This window comes from Physeter macrocephalus, chromosome 14, assembly GCF_002837175.3.
Source record: "Physeter macrocephalus isolate SW-GA chromosome 14, ASM283717v5, whole genome shotgun sequence".
Classification (NCBI taxonomy): Eukaryota; Metazoa; Chordata; class Mammalia; order Artiodactyla; family Physeteridae; genus Physeter; species Physeter macrocephalus.
The window spans coordinates 44,422,691-44,442,117 of NC_041227.1; the positions used below are offsets into that span (position 1 = coordinate 44,422,691).

Consider the following 19,427-nt stretch of genomic DNA (forward strand, 5'->3'; position numbering starts at 1 on the left):
AAAATGAGAGATTTTTAAATGAAATGAAGACAAAATTACAGCAGTTGTGAGACTACTTACAAGATCCTAAGAAATTAATTTTCAGAAATTTCTCAAAACATAATTTAAAAAACTGCCAAGTGGCCAGAGGTAGAGCACTGGACTGAGTGGCCAAGACTGGCACAGAGGAGCCAAAGGGATGAGCCTGGGAGAAATCTGAGGCCCAGATCCTGGAAGGGGCAGAGTTCAGAGCCACAACAACAAGAGGAAAGAAAAGAGAAGAAGCAAGTCAGGATGGGCGGGGGCTGGGGGAGGGGCCAGCGTCAGGGTAGGCAGCCACTCTCCCTCTCACCCAAAGTTCACTGGCCTTTTCTTTAATAGGTATAGAATTACTCAAGTTATTCTTTTTTAAAAATAAATTTATTTAATTAATTAATTATTTATTTTTGGCTGCATTGGGTCTTCGTTGCGGCTTTCTCTACTTGTGGCGAGCGGGGGCTACTCTTCATCATGGTGCGTGGGCTTCTCACCGCGGTGGCTTCTCTTGTTGCAGAGCACGGGCTCTAGGCGCACAGGGCTCAGTAGTTGTGGCTCACAGGCTTTAGAGCGCAGGCTCAGTAGTTGTGGTGCATGGGCTTAGTTGCTCCATGCACGTGGGATCTTCCCAGACCAGGGCTTGAACCCGTGTCCCCTGCATTGGCAGGCGGATTCTTAACCACTGCACCACCAGGGAAGTCCTATTCTTATTTCTAAAATGAGTTTTGGTAGTTTGTGTTTGAACACATGTTGTTGAATTTATAGAGTTGTTGCAGTCTTCCCTTATCCTTTCAATGTCTATAGGATCTGTAATGATACCACCTCTTTCAATACTAATATCGGTGATATATCTTCTCTTTTTTTTTTTCTTGGTCAGTTTGGCTAGTAGTTCATCAATTTTATTCATCTCATCTGTGTCTTTTAAATTACCAAATCCAGTGGTCTCTTTATTTTTTTTTTGCGGTACGCGGGCATCTCACTGTTGTGGCCTCTCCCTCTGCAGAGCACAGGCTCCGGACGCACAGGCCCAGCGTCCATGGCTCACGGGCCCAGCCGCCCCGTGGCATGTGGGATCCCCCTGGACCGGGGCACGAACCCGCGTCCCCTGCATCGGCAGGCGGACTCTCAACCACTGCACCACCGGGGAAGCCCCAACGGTCTCTTTCTTGTATTCAAATTATGATTTCCCTAAGAATTACCTGATTTGCCACTTTAAGAGTCTTTGACTTCTACAATACTCCTCTTCCAATTTTTCTTTACAATCATTAACGGCTCACTTTCATCTTTCAAAATTGTGCTCTAAGCCTCTGCTTTTCACTTTAAAATCTCCCCCTCAACTAGACCATCTCCTTTATTCTCATGATCTCATTCATGAGAAGCCCTGTATTTCCAACTGTCTCCTGTCCATCTAGTGCTATTATTTCCACTTTCAGTTCATGAATCCACCATTCCCCCCTGAAGCTGAAACCCCGAGTCACCATTAACTCATTCTCCCCCTTCAACTTCTCCAACCAATTGGCAATCAAACTGCACATTCCCTCTCAAACATTTCTTTGCATCTATGCACCTGCCTCAATCCATTCCCCAACCTGGACCTCTCTGATTCATCACTGCCTGAATTCCAGCCGGCATCATTCTTGGCCAGACTGTTCTGTGCTCCTCCCCTGCAAGCCACTGGCCACATGAAAATCAGTTCTTTTTAACATACAGTCCATACCATCCATGCCTTCCTTCAGCGCTCCCCGCTGGCTGCAAGTTAAAGCCTGCTCATCACAGTTCTGCCCTTCCTCACATCTGCCCACCTGCCCGGTAGCAGACATTCTGGGTGCTTTCCTGCCTCCGTGCCTTTGCCCATTCTGTCCATCTGGCTGAGCTCTGACTCATCCTTCCTGACCAGATTCAGAGGCTACCTTCTCTAGGAAGCCTCTTTTCTTTTACATTTTTCCCACTGAGGTATAATAATACAGTGTACAGTGCACAGATATTAAGAGCGCAGCTCGATGACCTTGGACAGCTGCGTGCACCCCAATCAATGCACAGAGCACTGTCTCCCCACCATATCCCTCCCACCATCACTCTTGCCTCTGCCAGAGGCGACCACTGATCTGACCTCTCCTGTTTTGTACATCATACAACTGAAATCAACAGTATATGGTCTTTGTTTCTATGTCTGCCTTCTTTCACTCAGCATAAGCTTTCTGAGATTGATCCATGCTATTGTGTGTATACGTAGTTTATTCCATTTCATTGCTGAGTAGTATCCATTGTACAGAGGTACCACAGTTTGTGAACGTTTACATGTAGATGGACATTTAGCTTTCGGGGGGCCTGGGGTGCTGAAGCTGTCTTCATCCCTCTCTGTCCTTCCCTCCTTCAAGCTACACAGCATCACAGTTTAAAACAGATGGGTCTCTCTTCCCCACATAACTCTAATAATATTAATAATAATATTTAATTTCCTTGGGCACCTACATGTGACTGGCAGTGTGCTAAGTACTTGATTTTTATCAGCTCATCCCATCTACCACAGTCCCATACAGCAGACAATATGCTCACACCCGTGGACAGAGTGGAAACTAAGGCCTGTGGAGGCCCAGTTCCTTCTTTAAGTTAACCCATCTGGTGAGCAGTAAAACCAAGATGAGGATCAAGGTCTACCTGATGTCATTATTGCAAATTCTTAACAATTATGCCATAATACTACATGCTTGGTAAACATTAGGCTCTTGCTTTTTAAAAATTTAGTTTCGATACTTTCTAAAGAAATCCAGCACTCATCAAATATGGCAATGGTGGGAAGTCCCTGGCAGTCCAGTGGTTAGGACTCCATGCTTCCACTGCAAGGGGCACAGGTTCAATCCCTGGTCGGGGAACTAAGATCCCCGCATGCCACGTGGTGCAGCCCAAAATAAAAACAAACAAACAAAAACAAATATGGCAATGGTTACCCCCAAAAGATACAGCTTACTCTTCACTGATAAAGGAACCAACCACCCTTGTGAAATGCTTTTATAGGCCCTCTTATTTCAAAACAGCCGTTCTGTTTTGCTTACAGCTTTGTGCATTAGAAACCTGGGAGGACTCAGCTGGGCAGTGTGTGCTTGGGGTCTCTCATGTGGCTGCAGTCAGATGTCAGCGGGGCTGCAGACACTGGGGGTTCTCCTGGGCTGCACGTCCACACAGTGAATGCTGTCAGCGGTAGCCCCTTGGGGCTGCGGGCCCAGCACTGACTTGTGGCCTCTCCGGCACGGTGGTCTCAGGGCAGTCAGACTTCTCCCCCTCATCTCCTCCACAGCGAGCATCCCAAGAGAACCAGGCAGAAGCCTCCCAACCTCCCACGTCACAGAGCATCCCTTCCGTCATGCTGTGTGGGCCACTGCAGCCATAAAACACCCAGACTCAAAAAGAGCGGACACGTACCCCACCTCTTGATAAGAAGAGTGGCCAGGCCACATTATAGGAGAGCATGCAGGATAGAAGATGGCCTTCCTTGGAAAACAGAACCTGCCACAGCTATGGCCTTGAGATTGCTGACCTTCAAGGCATGTCATGTGGGCCGTGGATGGTAAAGACTTTCAGCTTGGAAAACTCCTCTTTGGGGTCAACAGAACACTCATTCACTGAATGCTGGAAAATAGGTGGGCTTTACTGGGAAAACTAAATAGGCAGATTCATTTCTATGTTTGTTTTATTTGAAAGTTATTTCACTCAGTGTGGAGCCAAGGATTGTGTGTCTTCAGAAACCCTTAAGTAGTAAATGCACAGCTTTGCTGACCACACGGCACCAAATGGGTCTCATCAGATATTCAGTCCTGCAAGTTATGTCATCAAGGGGAATTGTAAACATCTCCAAATCAAGTAATGCTTCTGGGTATTATAAAGCAATTTCATTCAAGCTATAATCACTTACTGTAAGAAGTGGCAATTTTTAAACTCTTTGTAAGGTAACCGTCAGGGTAAAGCTTAGGTAACAAAAGGCACGGCTCCACACTTACCTGGCTTTGCGGATGTGTAGCTGAGGGTAGTGGCTGTGCCTGTGACATATGTGCACGGCAAAGTCCTCATCATACGTCAGGCTTGGAATGTTCCCCACTTGGTTGAACACAGTTATGAGAGTCGAGCCTAAATCCCAGAGACAAAGAAGTGAGGCCTCGATTTACCAAGGAATAACTTTAGGACTTCAGGACAAATGTAGTTTCCATTCTAACGTGCGGTTTTTTTGGTTTTGTTTTTGTTTTTTTGTGGTACGTGGGCCTCTCACTGTTGTGGCCTCTCCCGTTGCGGAGCACGGTCTCCGGACACGCGGGCTCAGCGGCCATGGCTCACGGGCCCAGCCGCTCCGCAGCGTGTGGGATCTTCCCGGACCGGGGCATGAACCCTTGTCTCCTGCATCGGCAGGTGGACGCGCAACCACTGCGCCACCAGGGAACCCAAAGCCCCATTTTAAGCACAAATTTCCTATGTTAGCGACTGGGGCCAGGAGGCGGTGGAGGAGGACTTACCGAGGCTCATGTAGGACGGCACGATGAGGAATATGAAGTGCAGGTCTGGCACCGCCTTGAACACGGTCCTGGCGAGGGAAAGGGAGGGGACGGGGTGTCAACAATCCTATTAGCCAGCATCTGGCGAGAAGAACGCCTTCACTACAAAAATGAGGCATTCATAGATCCACCCGGGCACCCTGCTCCCTGCCTGCAAAGGCAAGAACGTCTTCGAGGCAATTCCTTTTTCTTCTCTGCTTTTCCCTGGATGCCCCCTCTTCTATCTGTTCCATGGAGGCAGCGAGAACCAAGGCACTATGTCCACACGGCACACCAGGTTTCTGCTGAGATTAACCTTTGCCCTGGCATCTGGATGGTCTGGTGTGACACTGCAAAGTGACTTGAGAGCTGAGGCCACCACCCCCAAATGTCTGTGCAGCCTGTCAGAGACCCGCTGTGGCGGAAGCCCCGCGGATCAGGTTTCTGCAGGTGGTCCTGTTAATAACATGTCTAAGGATGAGATTGACGAAAACTATTTTTAGAAACATCCAAGCCTGTGACCTCTTCTCTTCCCCTCCTCCCCCCAAATCCATTTTTTTCAAATGACCGCATGACCTGTTTGCCTCCAACAGTGGTAGTTAAAGGCGTCCATTCAAAGGAAGGATTGTATTCTTTCAGAAACATCACGTTCAGAGTAAATGCTTGACTAGAGCCAGAAAGTACAAGCAAATTGAACACCTGAAAGAATTTCCTTTAGAAATATTTTTTTGACTATCCACATAGTTAAAGACATGATAAAGACATGAACGTGTCTCGTCTATGATGCTGCTGCCTGCCAGTGCCCCGTGTCACTGTCTGCCACGCCGTGGCCACTCACCGAATAATCTCTTTGCAGCAGCCGACAGAATACTCGTCCACGGCCACAAAGAGGTGCATGAACAACGTGTTCAGAGGCTGCAGAAGAAAAGAGGACACGATTAGAGGCTAAGTCAGAGCAAGGGGAGGGGTGGGAGATAGGGGAGGGTCTGGGGGCAGCCATGGCACAGAGCTGCCTGGTGTCGATGGAAGATATTTTATGTCTAAAATAAGGAGACACCCAGGCAGGGTTCGAGCCACTTTCTGTCCTCCTAGCTCGGAATTATTCAAGGAAAGGGGGGTCGTAAATGAGTCCAGTGTGTTGGGCCCTTCCTCCTGCCTCACTGTGGCCATGGGCAGGGGGGCGCCTGCGGGGGAGTGAAGTCGATTCTGAACTCAGTGGTCTTGTCCCCAGGGCGCCTCAGCCCAAGTGAAAGACAATCCCCCTCCCCCGGGGCTCTGGAGTCAGCAGCTGCTGCTCTATTCAAGTGACACCAGGGAAAGCGCCTCTCATGAATTTGGAGGATGGAAGGCAGATGCCCCACTAGGAACCCAACGGCTTGTTTTGTTCAACATTCCCAGAGTCAGAAGCAAATACTACGCTTGGGACCCAGAAAGCCTGGGAAAGGAAAACAAAGTAGCAAGATTCTAATATGGCTTTTGGGTCACGTCTTTAGGGGTTTTAAAGAACGCTGCCCCGTAACTTTTTAAAAAAAATTTTATCGAAGTACAGTTGATTTACGACACTGTATTAATTTCTTCCGTACAGCAACGTGACTCAGTTGTACTGAAGACTTTCTAAGTGGCTGGTCATGAGGAGTTGCTCTACACATCCCCACATCCCTCTGTTCAACTCAGTACCCCTGTGTTTATGGACAAATCCTCAAATTCTAGAGACAATGCAAATGGGAGGGGGCTGAGCGGTGAGGTGAGGGCAGTGCTTGCACCTCGATCTGGACAACAGGAGCACTTCTGTGTCTCTTGTTTCCCGAGCAATTTCATAGACGGCCTTGGGTGACCACCTGCACATCCGTGTGCCTTGGTCTCCCCTCCTGTTGGGTGGCACGTGCCCTAGGAACACTCAGAAGGTGTTTATCGGGCATAAAATGGTGAGAGAAGAATCATGAGTTTAGTTCATGAGCTTGAAAACTCCCCAAAGGCAAGCAACACGAACTCCAGAGTCCAGATAACAACAGCGACAGTGACAGTTCAATGTCGCAATGTGAGCACTTCCCATGCATGGACTCACCTAACCCCATGGGATCTGCTTTACATTCTGATCAGGACTCGCCTTGCTTGTGCATGGTTTATTACTTGGCTGATTTATCCCCCAAATTCTCTCTTCCATCAAAAATATTACAGTTCAATATTTATTCCTTAGCTTTAAGATAAAAATCATTATTTTAGTTGCAGATACCCCCGGGGTAGGTAATCCATTAAGCCGTAAGCCTCTATATCCATGCTGTCCAATAGGAAAATAATTCAAGCCACAAATGCTGGGAACATATGTAATTTTCAAGTTTCTAGTAGATATATTTTTAGAAAGAAGTAAAGATAAACAGTTGAAATTAATGTTAATATATTTTATTTAACTAATAAATTCACATTATTATCCTTTTAAGAAGTAGTAAATATAAAAATTCTCAACAAGGTATTTTATACTCTTTTTTTTCCTACTGAGTGCTTGATGTCCAGTGCATATTTTATACTCAGAGCTCCTCTCAGTTCAAACTAGCCACATTTCAAGTGCCCAAATAGCTACATATGGCTGATGTACCCTACAGGTCGGCCCAGCTCTACACTATTGAAGGAAGTAGTTTAAAAAGAAACAATTTTAAAAGAACAAGAAAAGGAACAAAAGGGGAAAGAATTTAGGAAGAATGGTGTTAATTTATAATTCTCAAAAAGGTAAAATCATGACCCTAATGCAAATACAAAATGCAGGTATCAGAGATTGATTCAACCCATCAATTCCAGAGGCGACCAGTGAGATGATACAAAATGATTCATTGCGGGCTTCCCTGGTGGCGCAGTGGTTGAGAGTCCGCCTGCCGAGGCGGGGGACACGGGTTCGTGCCCCGGTCCGCGAACATCTCACATGCCGCGGAGCGGCTAGGCCCGTGAGCCATGGCCGCTGAGCCTGCGCGTCCGGAGCCTGTGCTCCGCAACGCGAGAGGCCACAACAGTGAGAGGCCCGCGTACCGCCAAAAAAAAAAAAAAAAAAAAATGATTCATTGCACTTGAGAAGCTGGCTTCAGGCAGTTTTAATGAGGAAATGTTAGAAGATTACCCAGCTAGATACAAAAGAGTTCAGGTCCCACTGGGCCAGAAACTGTAACCTTTGAGGTTATCTCTTCCACCACACTGAAGTTATTTACATCTCAAATGAACAGAAATCTACCAGTTCATCACTGTTCCTGCGGAACTGTAAAATAGCTCAATCAATAGAAAATCAATCAAAAGTACAAGCACAATGGAAAGAATCTTTTTGGCCTATTTCCAAGCTTGAGATAATTTTTCTGACAGTGGTGACTGCGAGTGCAGGAGACCAGGGGGAGGCAGCCTCTAGCTGAACAGATGCTGGGTAACTAAGTGCTGGGCTGTGCATGTTTGCGTGTGCGTGCGCGCGCGAGTCCACTCGTTCACACAATTGCCATTCCCCAGGGCTCCGGGGCGCGCTCTTGAACTCCACTGACAGGGCAAGCATGCTGCCCGCAGTTGCAGCCTCTGGCTCTCTGCAGCAACTGGGCCCGGACGCTGGCCTGGCTCTGGCAGCCGAGGGACAGCTCAGGCTACCAAAGCCCAACTCCCTGAGACCCGATGACCTGTGGGTCGACAGGGTGTCCTGTGTCCGCAGCTGGGAGACATCAAATAAGCCAGAGGCCATGAGGGAACTTTGAAAATTACAGAGCATGACTTGAATCTGAGGCTCTGTTGTCATTATTTCAGGGGCAGATGTGTAAATGGCAGGTCCCTCCCAGCAGGTCAAAGGCTTGGGAGCACAGCGTGGAGGCTTGGGAAGCGCAGTCCTCATGCTCCGCTAATTCCTTGCCGTGCCCCACCCCCAGTCCTCCTCTGAGGCTTCCTGCTCTCAGACTCCCCGTCCCTCTCCACCAGATAAGTTCATTTCTGTCTGTCATGATGTCACACACTTTCTGTTGTGACTTTTGAACTGCTCAGTCTAAAAACTGAGAAGACCTATATGCAAACATAGGACTTCCCTTCCAAATTCAAGCTGTACTCATAAGCAACGTGCATGGTTACTCACTGTGCATGGGATTTCACTGTCCAGCTCCCGGAACACGGACACCCAGTCTTCCTGTGGGGCGACATTCCAGTTGGGATAGTCCAGGAAGGTGGCCTGGGCCATGATCTCCTCCTGGTCATTGTGGAGGGTGATGGCAAGGTTTGCCTTCTCCCTGTGGAAACGATTCCAATTGCACACGTGAGGAAGGTACCAGAAGGGAGATGAAGAGGTGTCGTTTCCTCTCACCTTTGGCTACTGGAGCTCGGCAACCGCTGCACGAGATATGATAGCCTATGGAAGAGGTGGGAGCGATGTGGCAGCAACTCTGGACGTGCATCTTTCAGGACATCTGGTGCTACCAACCGCATCTTTACAGAAAATTACACTTCATTAGAAAGGTGTCACATCTATGATATAACGTGACCAATACCCCTCCCTTGGAGACAGGCTGGGGAAACCCTTGACTGTAGTCTTCCCCATCCTCTCCATGTTGCCAGCTCCACCGTGTTGCCCTAAACACGCACATTTAGGATGGCCAACTGGCCCACGTATGTGTCCCTCACACACACGCACTTCCAGTACTTAATTATTTTCTTTAAGCCAGTTCACTTTTGGCTGAAATAAGTCTATTTCAATAAAAAAATTTTACATCGCTATCATAAATGGAAAACCATTATACCTTCCTATAAACAGAAGGTAACTATAAAAATGAAGAGATGACACTTAAAACAAAAATTGCTCTGCATGGTTCGAGTCAAATCACTTGGGTACCACCGGAGCTGTGGGCACCTTTGGGAAACACTGTGCTCAGGACACCAATCTCAGCATCTCCAGCCACCGTTCCCCTCTCATAGGAAGTCATAGTCCTCAGCCACTGGGGACTCCACCAGGGGTGCCCCTGGCCCAGGCACTGCAGCTGGCTGCCCTCTGGTACCGAGGACAGGGGATCCACACAGGGTGCTCATTAGCAGGAGGAGGTAGCCCCCCAGCTCCTCCCGTCTGATTCACTGAAGTCCCTACCCCTCATTCCTCTCCCGCAGGGCTCCCTCCAGTTCCTGGTCCTCTGGGCTCCCCTGCTCCGGGCTCCCAGAGCCACGACCTACGGCTTCACGCTGACAGTCCTCACTCTAACCCAGATGAGAAAAGGCCCAGGGCACAGGACCACAGAGCATCAGCAATGATAGTGATAGAGGTGGTGGAGGAGGAAGTGGGCAAGAGCTGGGACCAGGCAGCTGCCATCCCCTCAGGGAAGCAAGGGAAATGTGTTCCTGGAATCCCAATTTAAACTTGAAATGCATTTATCCATGGGAACCTAGGGTGGCGGTTGTGTTCTGTAGTACAATTAGCATGGTACTATATGGCACAGACATTATAGATTAAATAGGCTTTTGTGGGCAGCCAGCCACCAATAACATTGTTTCAATGGGAAAATGCACTGCAATTTCCAGAGAGCCTGACTGCAAAAAGTAACTCTGGCAGCATATCCTTTTGTATGTACAATTTCACTTCTTATTACCTCTCAGCCAGTAGGTCCTCTACAGGACAGATAAAAATCATCGTGGGTGCAAAAGAGGGAGAGGAGGAAAAAGGTAGAGGGAGAAGGTGTGTTTCTTTAAAGCTGGTTTAAAATTATTCTGTGTAATAAGCCAAATCCAAACCAAAGGAGTCCTTAAAAATATATAGACACAAGCACGAGCACAGGTATGTATTTCACAGAAAACATGTTAAAGCTCGAAGATATTATCCAGCAATAGAAATCAGAGTTCTTTTCATCAGAGCAGTGCTTCATTTATTCAATTGGTTTAAGCAGTTTTCCAAGTTCAGCCAACACTCGTTTTACTTAACCGTACTTGGTGGAAATCTGGGTGAAACAGTGTCCCCATTTTCTGCCTCATTAAGCAACGTGAGTGAAACAGGATTCAGAGTCCCCTTACGTCTCCCTCCCCATGCTCTGAACCGTGGAGTTTCCACCCCCCCGACTGCACTGTGCCATCTGCACACCAAGTGGCCCACCCTTTTGGCCCTTTCCCCACTCACCCAGCTCTGCCCAATCTGCTCATGTCCTCCCCTAAAATTGAGCAGGGTTTTTAGGTGAGACCACTGTTACTCATTCCTGTATCTCTATGACTGAGCCAGCAGTCAATAAAAGGAAACTGAATAAACGAGAAAAGAAACCGCCAGTTTTAGAAATGCCCGTAAGATGGGTCTGGAAGCTTGAGGCTGGCTGGTGAGGGGATGGGAGTTAGTTACCTAATGTGAAAATGAAAGGCTACAAGGGCTGGGTAGCAAGGGAGCTGTTTGGGGAGCTCCAGGACACTAATGAAAATGTAAATTTACTTTTACTTCTGAAAATAGGCTGGCTTCTAAGGCAGGTCTCAACGTTATGTTACAAGGGCCCCATTTTCACATTAAAAAAACTTTCACTGCTCCCGTCCCACATGATGTAAGTTATGCTTGTTGTATCTGCCAATTCAGAAAATACATAAACACATCAGACACATGGATTCCAGGAACGCTTACAGCCACTCCAAGGCCCAGCAGGAGTAGGGCGCTCAGGGACCAGGGACCGGCACAGCGCATGTCCAACACATTCTATTGGATGAGTCACAGCTCCAGGCTGACTTCAGAGGCAGGGGCTACAGTGCGGGTAGGAACACAGAGGCCCAGAGAATAGGGGAGGCATGGGAGCCTCCAATGTCATCAACGCCCACACCTGCTTCAGCTGCAACACCAGAGTTAACTTGATTTCACATATTGTATGTATTTACATTTACATACGTATAATTATATATCTAACATATATTTTTATTTTCATTCAACTCATGTATTCTAATTTTTCTTTTTCTTTTTTGACCCATGATTATTTATTATTGCATTTAAAATTTTTCAAATATATGGGTATTCCTTAATTATCTTTTTGTTATTCATCTCTAACTCCACTGCATTGCTGTCAAAGAACGTGCTATGTGGTACTAACCACTGCTGGGGTTGCTTCATGGCCTAAGAGGAAGTTAGTTTTCATACATGTTTCCATGTCTGCTTGACAAGATTATGTACGTTCTAACACTGGCTACAGTGTTCTACATATATCCGTTAGATCAAGTTCTTTAATTGGGTTCTTGTTGAAATCTCTTCTGTTGTAACTGATTTTCAGTTTGCTTGACCTTTCATTTATTAAGAGAGGTATATTAAATCTCCCATTATGATGGTGGGTATGTCTATTTCATCTTTTGGTTCTATTGATTTTTTGCTTTATATATTTTATGACTATCATTAGGAACACACAAGTTTAAATTGTCATACCTCCCTCAAGCACAAAATCTTTTATCATTATATTGCTATAATGACCCTCTTTATCTGCAATGATCCTTTCTGCCAAAAGTCTATTTTGTCTGCTATTTATAGAGCAACACTAGCCTTTTTTTGGGATGAGATTTTGGCTGGCATCTTTTTTTCCCAATACTTTGACTTTAAATCCTTCTGTGACTTTATATATTAGGTGTGTCTCTTATATGTAAAATATGACTGCTGTTTGTTTTGTTCTGTTTTCAGCCAATCTGCCCATCTTTCTCTCTAAACTGAAAAATTTTGTTCAAATACATTTATTTTGATTACTGTTATAACTGAACTGTTTTCTATCTTCCTATTACATGATTTTAATATGTTCTATGTTTTCTGTTTCTTTTTTCTTCCTCCTTTCTTACCTTCTTTGAGATTCAGTTTGTTATAAATTTCTTGTTCCATTTTCCCTCTATAGATCAGAAACTATAATCTCTACACCTATCTTTAAATGATTATTCTAGCCACGTTAACATATGTTTCTAACAAAGTCTTTACCCTCTGCTCCAGTTATCAACTGACATATACCAAACCACCCCTAAGCTTAGTGGCTTAAAACAATTCATTAATATCCCTCATGGTTCTGTGGGCTGGCTGGGCCTGATTGAGCAGTTTTTGGTTGGGGTCTCTCAGGTGATGGCAGTCAATTGGTGCTGGTGGTCGGAGTCACCTGAATATCCAATGTCTACAACAGCTCCACTCATACTGTTAGCAGCTGATGCTGGTTGTTGGCTGGGAGCTCGGCCGAGGATGCCAAGTGAAGCACCTGCGTGTGGCCACATGACTTAAGTGTTTAACAGTATGGCATCCGGGTTCCAAGAGGGAGCATTCCAGAACCCAGTGGAAGCTGCAGACTTCTTATGATCTAGACTTGAAGTCATAAAGCATCACTTTTGCTGACTTCTATTGGTTACACAGGGCCAACCCTGATTCAGGGCAAGAAGGGACTACAAAAGGACTTAATGCAGGATGTGTGGCTCATGGGAGGGAGGGGGAGCACCTCTGAATACTAGCTACCACACCCTCCTCCTGAACAATACCTTAAGAGTACTTTCAATCTAATCACATGACTCCCAATTTATCTGCTATTTTTGTCCTGTATTTTAGCTAACTTATTATTCATATCTTAAAACTTACCATTTAGTACCTATATTAGATTAGTCATTATTAATGTTATTATTTTATACAAGCTAGATTTTTTTTCATATTTGTACATATTTTTGTTTACATTCCTTCTTTTATCTTGGGTTTTCCAGCTGAGATATTCTTTCTTCTGCCTAGAGTATATTCTGAGGAATTTCCTTAATTCAGAGTTCACTGGTAAACTAGTTTTTGTTTGTCTAAAAAATGCACTCATTTTCCCCTAGGTATTGAAAAATTGTTTCTCTAGGTATACAATTTTAGTTTGATGTTATTTTCTCTCCAATATTAAAGATACCACTATCTTCTGGGTACCATTGCTGCTAGTGAGAAATCATCATTAGTCTAATTTTTAGTTGTTTGCAGGTAATTTGTCTTTTCTTTATAGTTATTTTTCAGATCTTCTCTTTAGCTTTGGTGTTTTGCTGTTTCATTATGATGTGGTTAGTTGTAGAATTCTCTGTGTATTTTTCCTATTTGGGATCCATTGAGTTTTCTAGAAGAATTGGTGCTTCTCAACAATTCTGGGAAGTTCTCAGCCATTATCTCTTCAAATATTGACTCTTGCGCTTCCTATTATCTCCCTTTAGAAGTCTGATTAGACCTATTTGTTAAATAGTCCATTCTTATTTTTTGTCTCTGTCTCTTTGTGCTGAATTCTATGTAATTTATTGGTATTGATTCTCTAGTTCACTACTTCTGCCTTTAGCTGTGTCTATTATGATGTTTAATTCATCCACAGAGCTTTTAATATTAACTATTTTTTTCTAGATGGTCTATTAGACATTTTTTAATTCTCATTTTTCATTTTTATGGTCTTTTAAAACATATCTTCTCACTTTAGACAAAGTAAGCATAGATATTTTATATTCTTTGACTTAATATCTGAAGGTTTTGAGAGTCTGATTCTGCTGTATAGTTTTTTGTTGTTGGTTCTCACTAATGGTGAATGTCTCTTTGTATATCTGTGATTTTCAACTGTGAGCTCATGTTCCTTGGAATTTTATCTGTGAGTATTATTTGAAGTCTGAGCTGAAGCTCCACCCCTTCAGACCTGAACTGTACTTATTTCAGTGGGTCTCCTGGACACACTACTAACGTGCAACCACTTTTAATCAAATTCTCCACTTCCTCTACTTTATTCAGTCTATGGGTAGACTAACTTAGTTTCGGTGGTCTAAAAATGCATTCATTATTTGGGAAGTTTTGAAGCTTTTGGGGACCATGCAGATAATTAACACCAACCTTGAATCAGCATGTGCTTATGAATTCTTGGGGGAGGCTTTATCCCCCTTCATTCATGCTGAGGTTGAAACAGGCTAGTTTCCTTACTTTTATGGGTTTGTCTCCTTCATCCTTACAAAGAACAGCACAGTTTTATACAAAGAAATCTAATACTTCTCTCCTTAAGTGGACGGAGTATTTATCTTCTGTTCTTTGCGAACCTGTCAAAACAAAACTGTGAGGTTTCTAGAATGCAGCAAAAATCCTCAAGGAGAAAGTGGCATGGGTTCCTGCTATTGTCCTGAAGTTTCTGATTTCATTTTGACAATGTTCTCTGCACAGTCTGTACGTGTGTGTGTGTGTGTGTGTGTGTGTGTGTGTGTGTGTGTTTGTGTGTATGTATCAACATGTTTCCATCCAGAGGACATCATTAAGGTGTTTAATTCACCATAATGCCAAAAAATGAAATCATTTAATTGTTATACATATTTTTAAAGCATTTTTATACACATATTGTTCTCCAACAAAACTGTGCCAAATTTACATTACATTCATCAGTGTGGTGATCAGAAACTGCACATTTTAATGTCTTAGGCTGGCCTAGTTTAAACATTTCAATTGTATTTAACCTGAAGCTTTATGAAATCCAAAACACTGTGCTCTCTCTTATCATTTTCAATAAAAATAATGAGGAGCAGCTTATAGGATATTCATATTCTGGTGTCCAAAAGAAAACAAAACAGGGAGAAAAAAGATTTAAAAAAAAACCTAGGCATATTTTGAAGATTAGAAGAACATTTCAACAGGAGTGGCTAAGAGCACATCCAGGCTTTGTCACTTTCTAACTGCTGGACCTTAGCCGGGCCTCCACTCTCTCATCTGTAAAATGGGCATGACAGTGGCTACCTCAGAGTTAAACAAGACGATGTTGGCAAAGCACACAGTCTGAAAGAAAATAAATTCTCAAAATGGGTAGCTAAGTGACTCTACTAGTGGGTGGGGCAGTTGAGATTTGAACCCTAGTTTGCCTGAATCCAAAAGTCATGAGAAGTCTTTTCAATTTACATATTGTTACGGGACTTAGCGATGGTTGTTCCCAGAGATCTCCCGCTCAGCAGGGCAGACTTTCCTGCTGCCCTTTCCTCGCCACAAGCCCCACAAGGACAAAGGAGTGGAGCCCCTTTGCTATGTACTTACAGAAGAGAGATTATATTAAGACTCCCAAACAGCTTCTGGGTAAATTTTCTAATGAGGTTTTTGATGCAATAAATATCCTGTGACTCTGTTCTTCGGCAGTGAACCACCTCCACCTTTCCTCTTGGAGAAGTGAGTACTGACATTTTTGATCCTGTCCTCGAAAGAGAGAAAAACAGCCCACTGTTAGCCTGAGATGACAAGGCAGTCTGGCTTCAGTACTTACGAAACAGGACATTCCTCCAATTTCCGTGTGGTCAGAGTGTGCGTGGCTGGTGGGACGCATCTCCCCTGGGGGTAGGCTGTGACGACTGTCCCCAAAAACCAGTTGACACGTGTCTCTCCAGGAGTATGATGTTTCTGAGGATTGGCCTGTCTAGAAATGTCTGCAACTGTATTCTTTGTTTCCCACAAAGCTGCTTTAAAATATTCAAACAATAGGACTGAAGAACATTGAAAGGAATTATTTACTGATTCAGGGTCTTCATATTTAATCGGCCGCCATGGCACGTGGTCAAGAGTTACAGGGGAAATACAGTTGCCGCCCATGGTCCATACAGAGTGCCCCAAACTGGAGCCCTGAGGGGCAGCAGTCCTGAGAGGTATTTTGAAGGGAAAAGAGTCCTGTGGTCCAATAAGTGTAAGAGACGCTGCTTGCAAAGGCCTTCCGCAGGGGCCACTATGCCCATGAAACTCTCTGGGAAGCTCTAGGATAAAGTACCTGCTTTCTTTGTAGAACTCAGCCTTTCCCACAACCAATCTGAGGAGAATCTCTAATGACAGCAACGGTGGAGAGTCTCATGTTCAGAGAGACACGGTGGGGATGCTGCTGACAGAACAGCAGGCAGTAAATGAGCTCAATCTCTCTCTCTCGATGTCTCGAGGCCTCAATGTGTGTGTCTCTCCCTCTCTCTCCGTTTCCTTTCCTCCCTTCCTACCTCCATCTCTCCCTCCCTTCTTTTCTGTTTCCTCTCTTCTTTTTTCCTAAGGAAAAACATCTTATGTTCTTAGCCATTGGGAAGTTCACTTCCGCCATTGCACTGACTCTAGGAGCAGCGTGGGGACTTCCCTGGTGGCACAGGGGTTAAGAATCCACCTGCCAATGCCGGGGACACAGGTTCGAGCCCCGGTCCAGGAAGAATCCACATTCCGTGGAGCAACTAAGCCAGTGCGCCACAACTACTGAGCCTGCACTCTAGAGCCTGCGAGCCACAACTACTGAGCCTGCGTGCCACAACTACTGAGCCCACGTGCCACAACTACTGAGCGCACGTGCCGAGAGCCTGTGCTCCACAACAAGAGAAGCCACTGCAATGAGAAGCCCACACACTGCAACAAAGAGTAGCCCCCGCTCGCCGCAACTAGAGAAAGCCCGCGCGCAGCAACGAACACCCAATGCAGTCAAAAATAAATAAATAAATATATATATGAAAAATTTTTAAAATTAAAAAAATAAAAAGAGCAGCGTGGAGCGTTCCCAGTGCCCTGGAAGGCTGCCCCATCCAAAGGTAAGCACCATTCTGACTTCTATCACACAGATGCCCTTGGCCACTTTTTGAACACCCTTATAAATGGAATTATACAGGGTGTATGGTTTTCTTTCAGAACACAATATTATATCATTTGGCCTTTTGATGTTGTTGTTTAGATATATTCTTGCACAAATTTCATGATGACTGTATTCCAATAAAATTTTACTTTATGGACACTGAAATTTGACTTTTATAATAGTGAGTGTATCCTGAAATATTCTTTTGTTTTTTTTCAATTGTTTAAAAATGTTTTAAAAAAATTCTTAACTCATGGGCCACACAAAAAATAGATAATGTGCTGAATTGGGCCTATGGGCTATCGTTTCTCGATCACCAGAACAGTATTTTAAAAATACAGAGGTAAAAATAATCATTAACCTAGAATTCTATACCTACCTGAATGATCATTTAAAAATGAAAGTGAAATAAGACAATTACTACAAAGACTGAGAGAAATTACCAACGAACCTGTTGAAAGGACTAGTAAAAGATGTATATCAGGAAGAAGAAAATTAAAATCAGAAAGGAGCCGAATACAGATGAAACGCTGGGGAAAGACTAGTAAACATGCGTGTGTATCTAAATAAGCACTGATGGCCAGAAAAAAAAAGGTAATAATGATGATAAATTTTGCTTTAAAAACAATAGCTGAATTGAATTACTAGACAATTAAAAATTTGTGAGATGGAAGGAAGGCAATCAGAAATAAAACATTCTAAGGTGTTTGAATCTTTTAGAGGCAGCTACAGATGATTAAACTTTGTCAAATCAATTGCGTTGAGTTACAAATTTAAGGGAACTCAAGGGAAATACCTTTTTATTTTAATAGCTATTTATTTATTTATTTACTTCTCTTTATCGCAGTTATATAAAATCTCATTCAATTTATCCAAGATTTGAACAATTAGATAACTTTAAAATGTTTAAATAATAATATGGTGGTACAGAACTATGGCAAATGTTTTTATATCGGTTACGAATGACTTCCATTTGAGAAATCAGCATAAAAATTTCTTTGAAAGCACTATTATTTTGAAAGCAGAGGTAGATGTGATAGTTCTATGGACATAAATATATAAATAAGTGACTTGTAACTGTCAAAAATTACCAATGAGCCATCAAGCCATGAAAAGACATGGAGGAATCTTAAATGCATATTACTAAGTGAAAGAAGCCAATCTGAAAAGCCTACACACTATATAATTCTAATGATATGACATTCTGAAAAAGACTCATTGAAGACAAAAAAAGTCAGTTGTTGCAGAAGCAAAAGGGGAGGGAGGGATGAATAGGTGGAGAACAAGGATTTTTAGGGCAGTGAAGCTATTCTTTACCATTCTATTATGATGGATACATGGCAATGTATTATTTGTCAAATCCCATACACTGTTCAACACCACGAGTGAATCCTCTGTTAACTATGAACACTGGGTGATGATGATGTGTGATGTGTCAATGTGGGTCCAAGGACTGTAACAAAGTACTACTATTGATAGTGGGGGGCTTGGGAGGGTCGGGAGAAATAGGAATTTTCTGTACCTTTCATTCAATTTTTCTGTGAACCTAAAACTGCTCTATAAAAATAAAGTCTATTATTTAAAAATTCTCTTAGCCATTTGCGTGCACATAATTAATTTTTCTGTTTCTGAAGACAGGTCAAGAACTATACCAGCTAACATTTACTGGGCACTTTACATAGATTTTCTCTTTAAACATGGTGAAATAGATATTATTTTTGTCGTATAGTTAAGGACATTGGGGCTAAGAGAACTGACGAAATTAAGGCACAGTCACAGAAACTTTAAATATCTGCTTATCTGACCACAAGGCTGGCTTATTTACTAGTACTCTGATGACTTATTTTCACTTTTTTCTATTATCTGGCTTTAAAATACCTTCAGTTGCTTTCAGTTACAAGCCTTAGAGTTAATTATTGGGTCACAACTGTCCAGAAAGCAAGTGGGAGTAGACCTCAGGGACTACAAAGCCTAGAATGCACCGCGGCGCCGGGCCGCCGAGGAGCGCAGCAGCTCACGCTCGGCATGCCGAGAAAGGTAGTTTTCTGGCCTGCCTCTCTTACCCCGCCCCCGAACGTCCGGACCCGAGCCTGGTTCCTGTCCCCTTGCCCGGTGCCGCGGCTCCACAGAGCCACCCGTCCTCGCACGGTCATCCCAGTCCCTGAGGCGACCAGGGAATGCGCCCCAGACGCCCCGGAAACTACCCGCCTCCCTGCCGGGCAGCCAGCACTCCCCACCTCACCTGCAACTCCAGACGCCGTGCTCCAACCGCGGCTCCGAGGAAGACGCGCAGCCCGGTTACCACAGAAACGGCGTTGCCTCCGTCACGGCGCGGGAGGGAGGTCAAAGGTCACTTCATCCAGTTCCGCTTCCCGTTCCGGGA

General features: G+C 44.3%; 1 protein-coding gene across 3 annotated transcripts in view; it reads right to left on the reverse strand.

The window, feature by feature from the left end:
* CFAP61 (cilia and flagella associated protein 61) overlaps positions 1-19,362 on the reverse strand; it is a 259,559-nt gene extending 240,197 nt beyond the window's left edge. For all 3 annotated transcript variants that reach the window (XM_028500039.1, XM_028500036.1, XM_028500037.2), the window contains exons 1-6: positions 19,287-19,362; positions 15,499-15,649; positions 8,620-8,770; positions 5,374-5,450; positions 4,518-4,585; positions 4,011-4,137 (exon numbers count right to left, since the gene is read on the reverse strand). In XM_028500039.1, coding sequence (XP_028355840.1) covers positions 4,011-4,137; positions 4,518-4,585; positions 5,374-5,450; positions 8,620-8,770; positions 15,499-15,641 — 566 coding nt within the window. In that variant the 5' untranslated portion in view covers positions 15,642-15,649; positions 19,287-19,362. The remainder of the gene's footprint in view (positions 1-4,010; positions 4,138-4,517; positions 4,586-5,373; positions 5,451-8,619; positions 8,771-15,498; positions 15,650-19,286) is intronic.
* Positions 19,363-19,427: the final 65 nt, after the last annotated feature.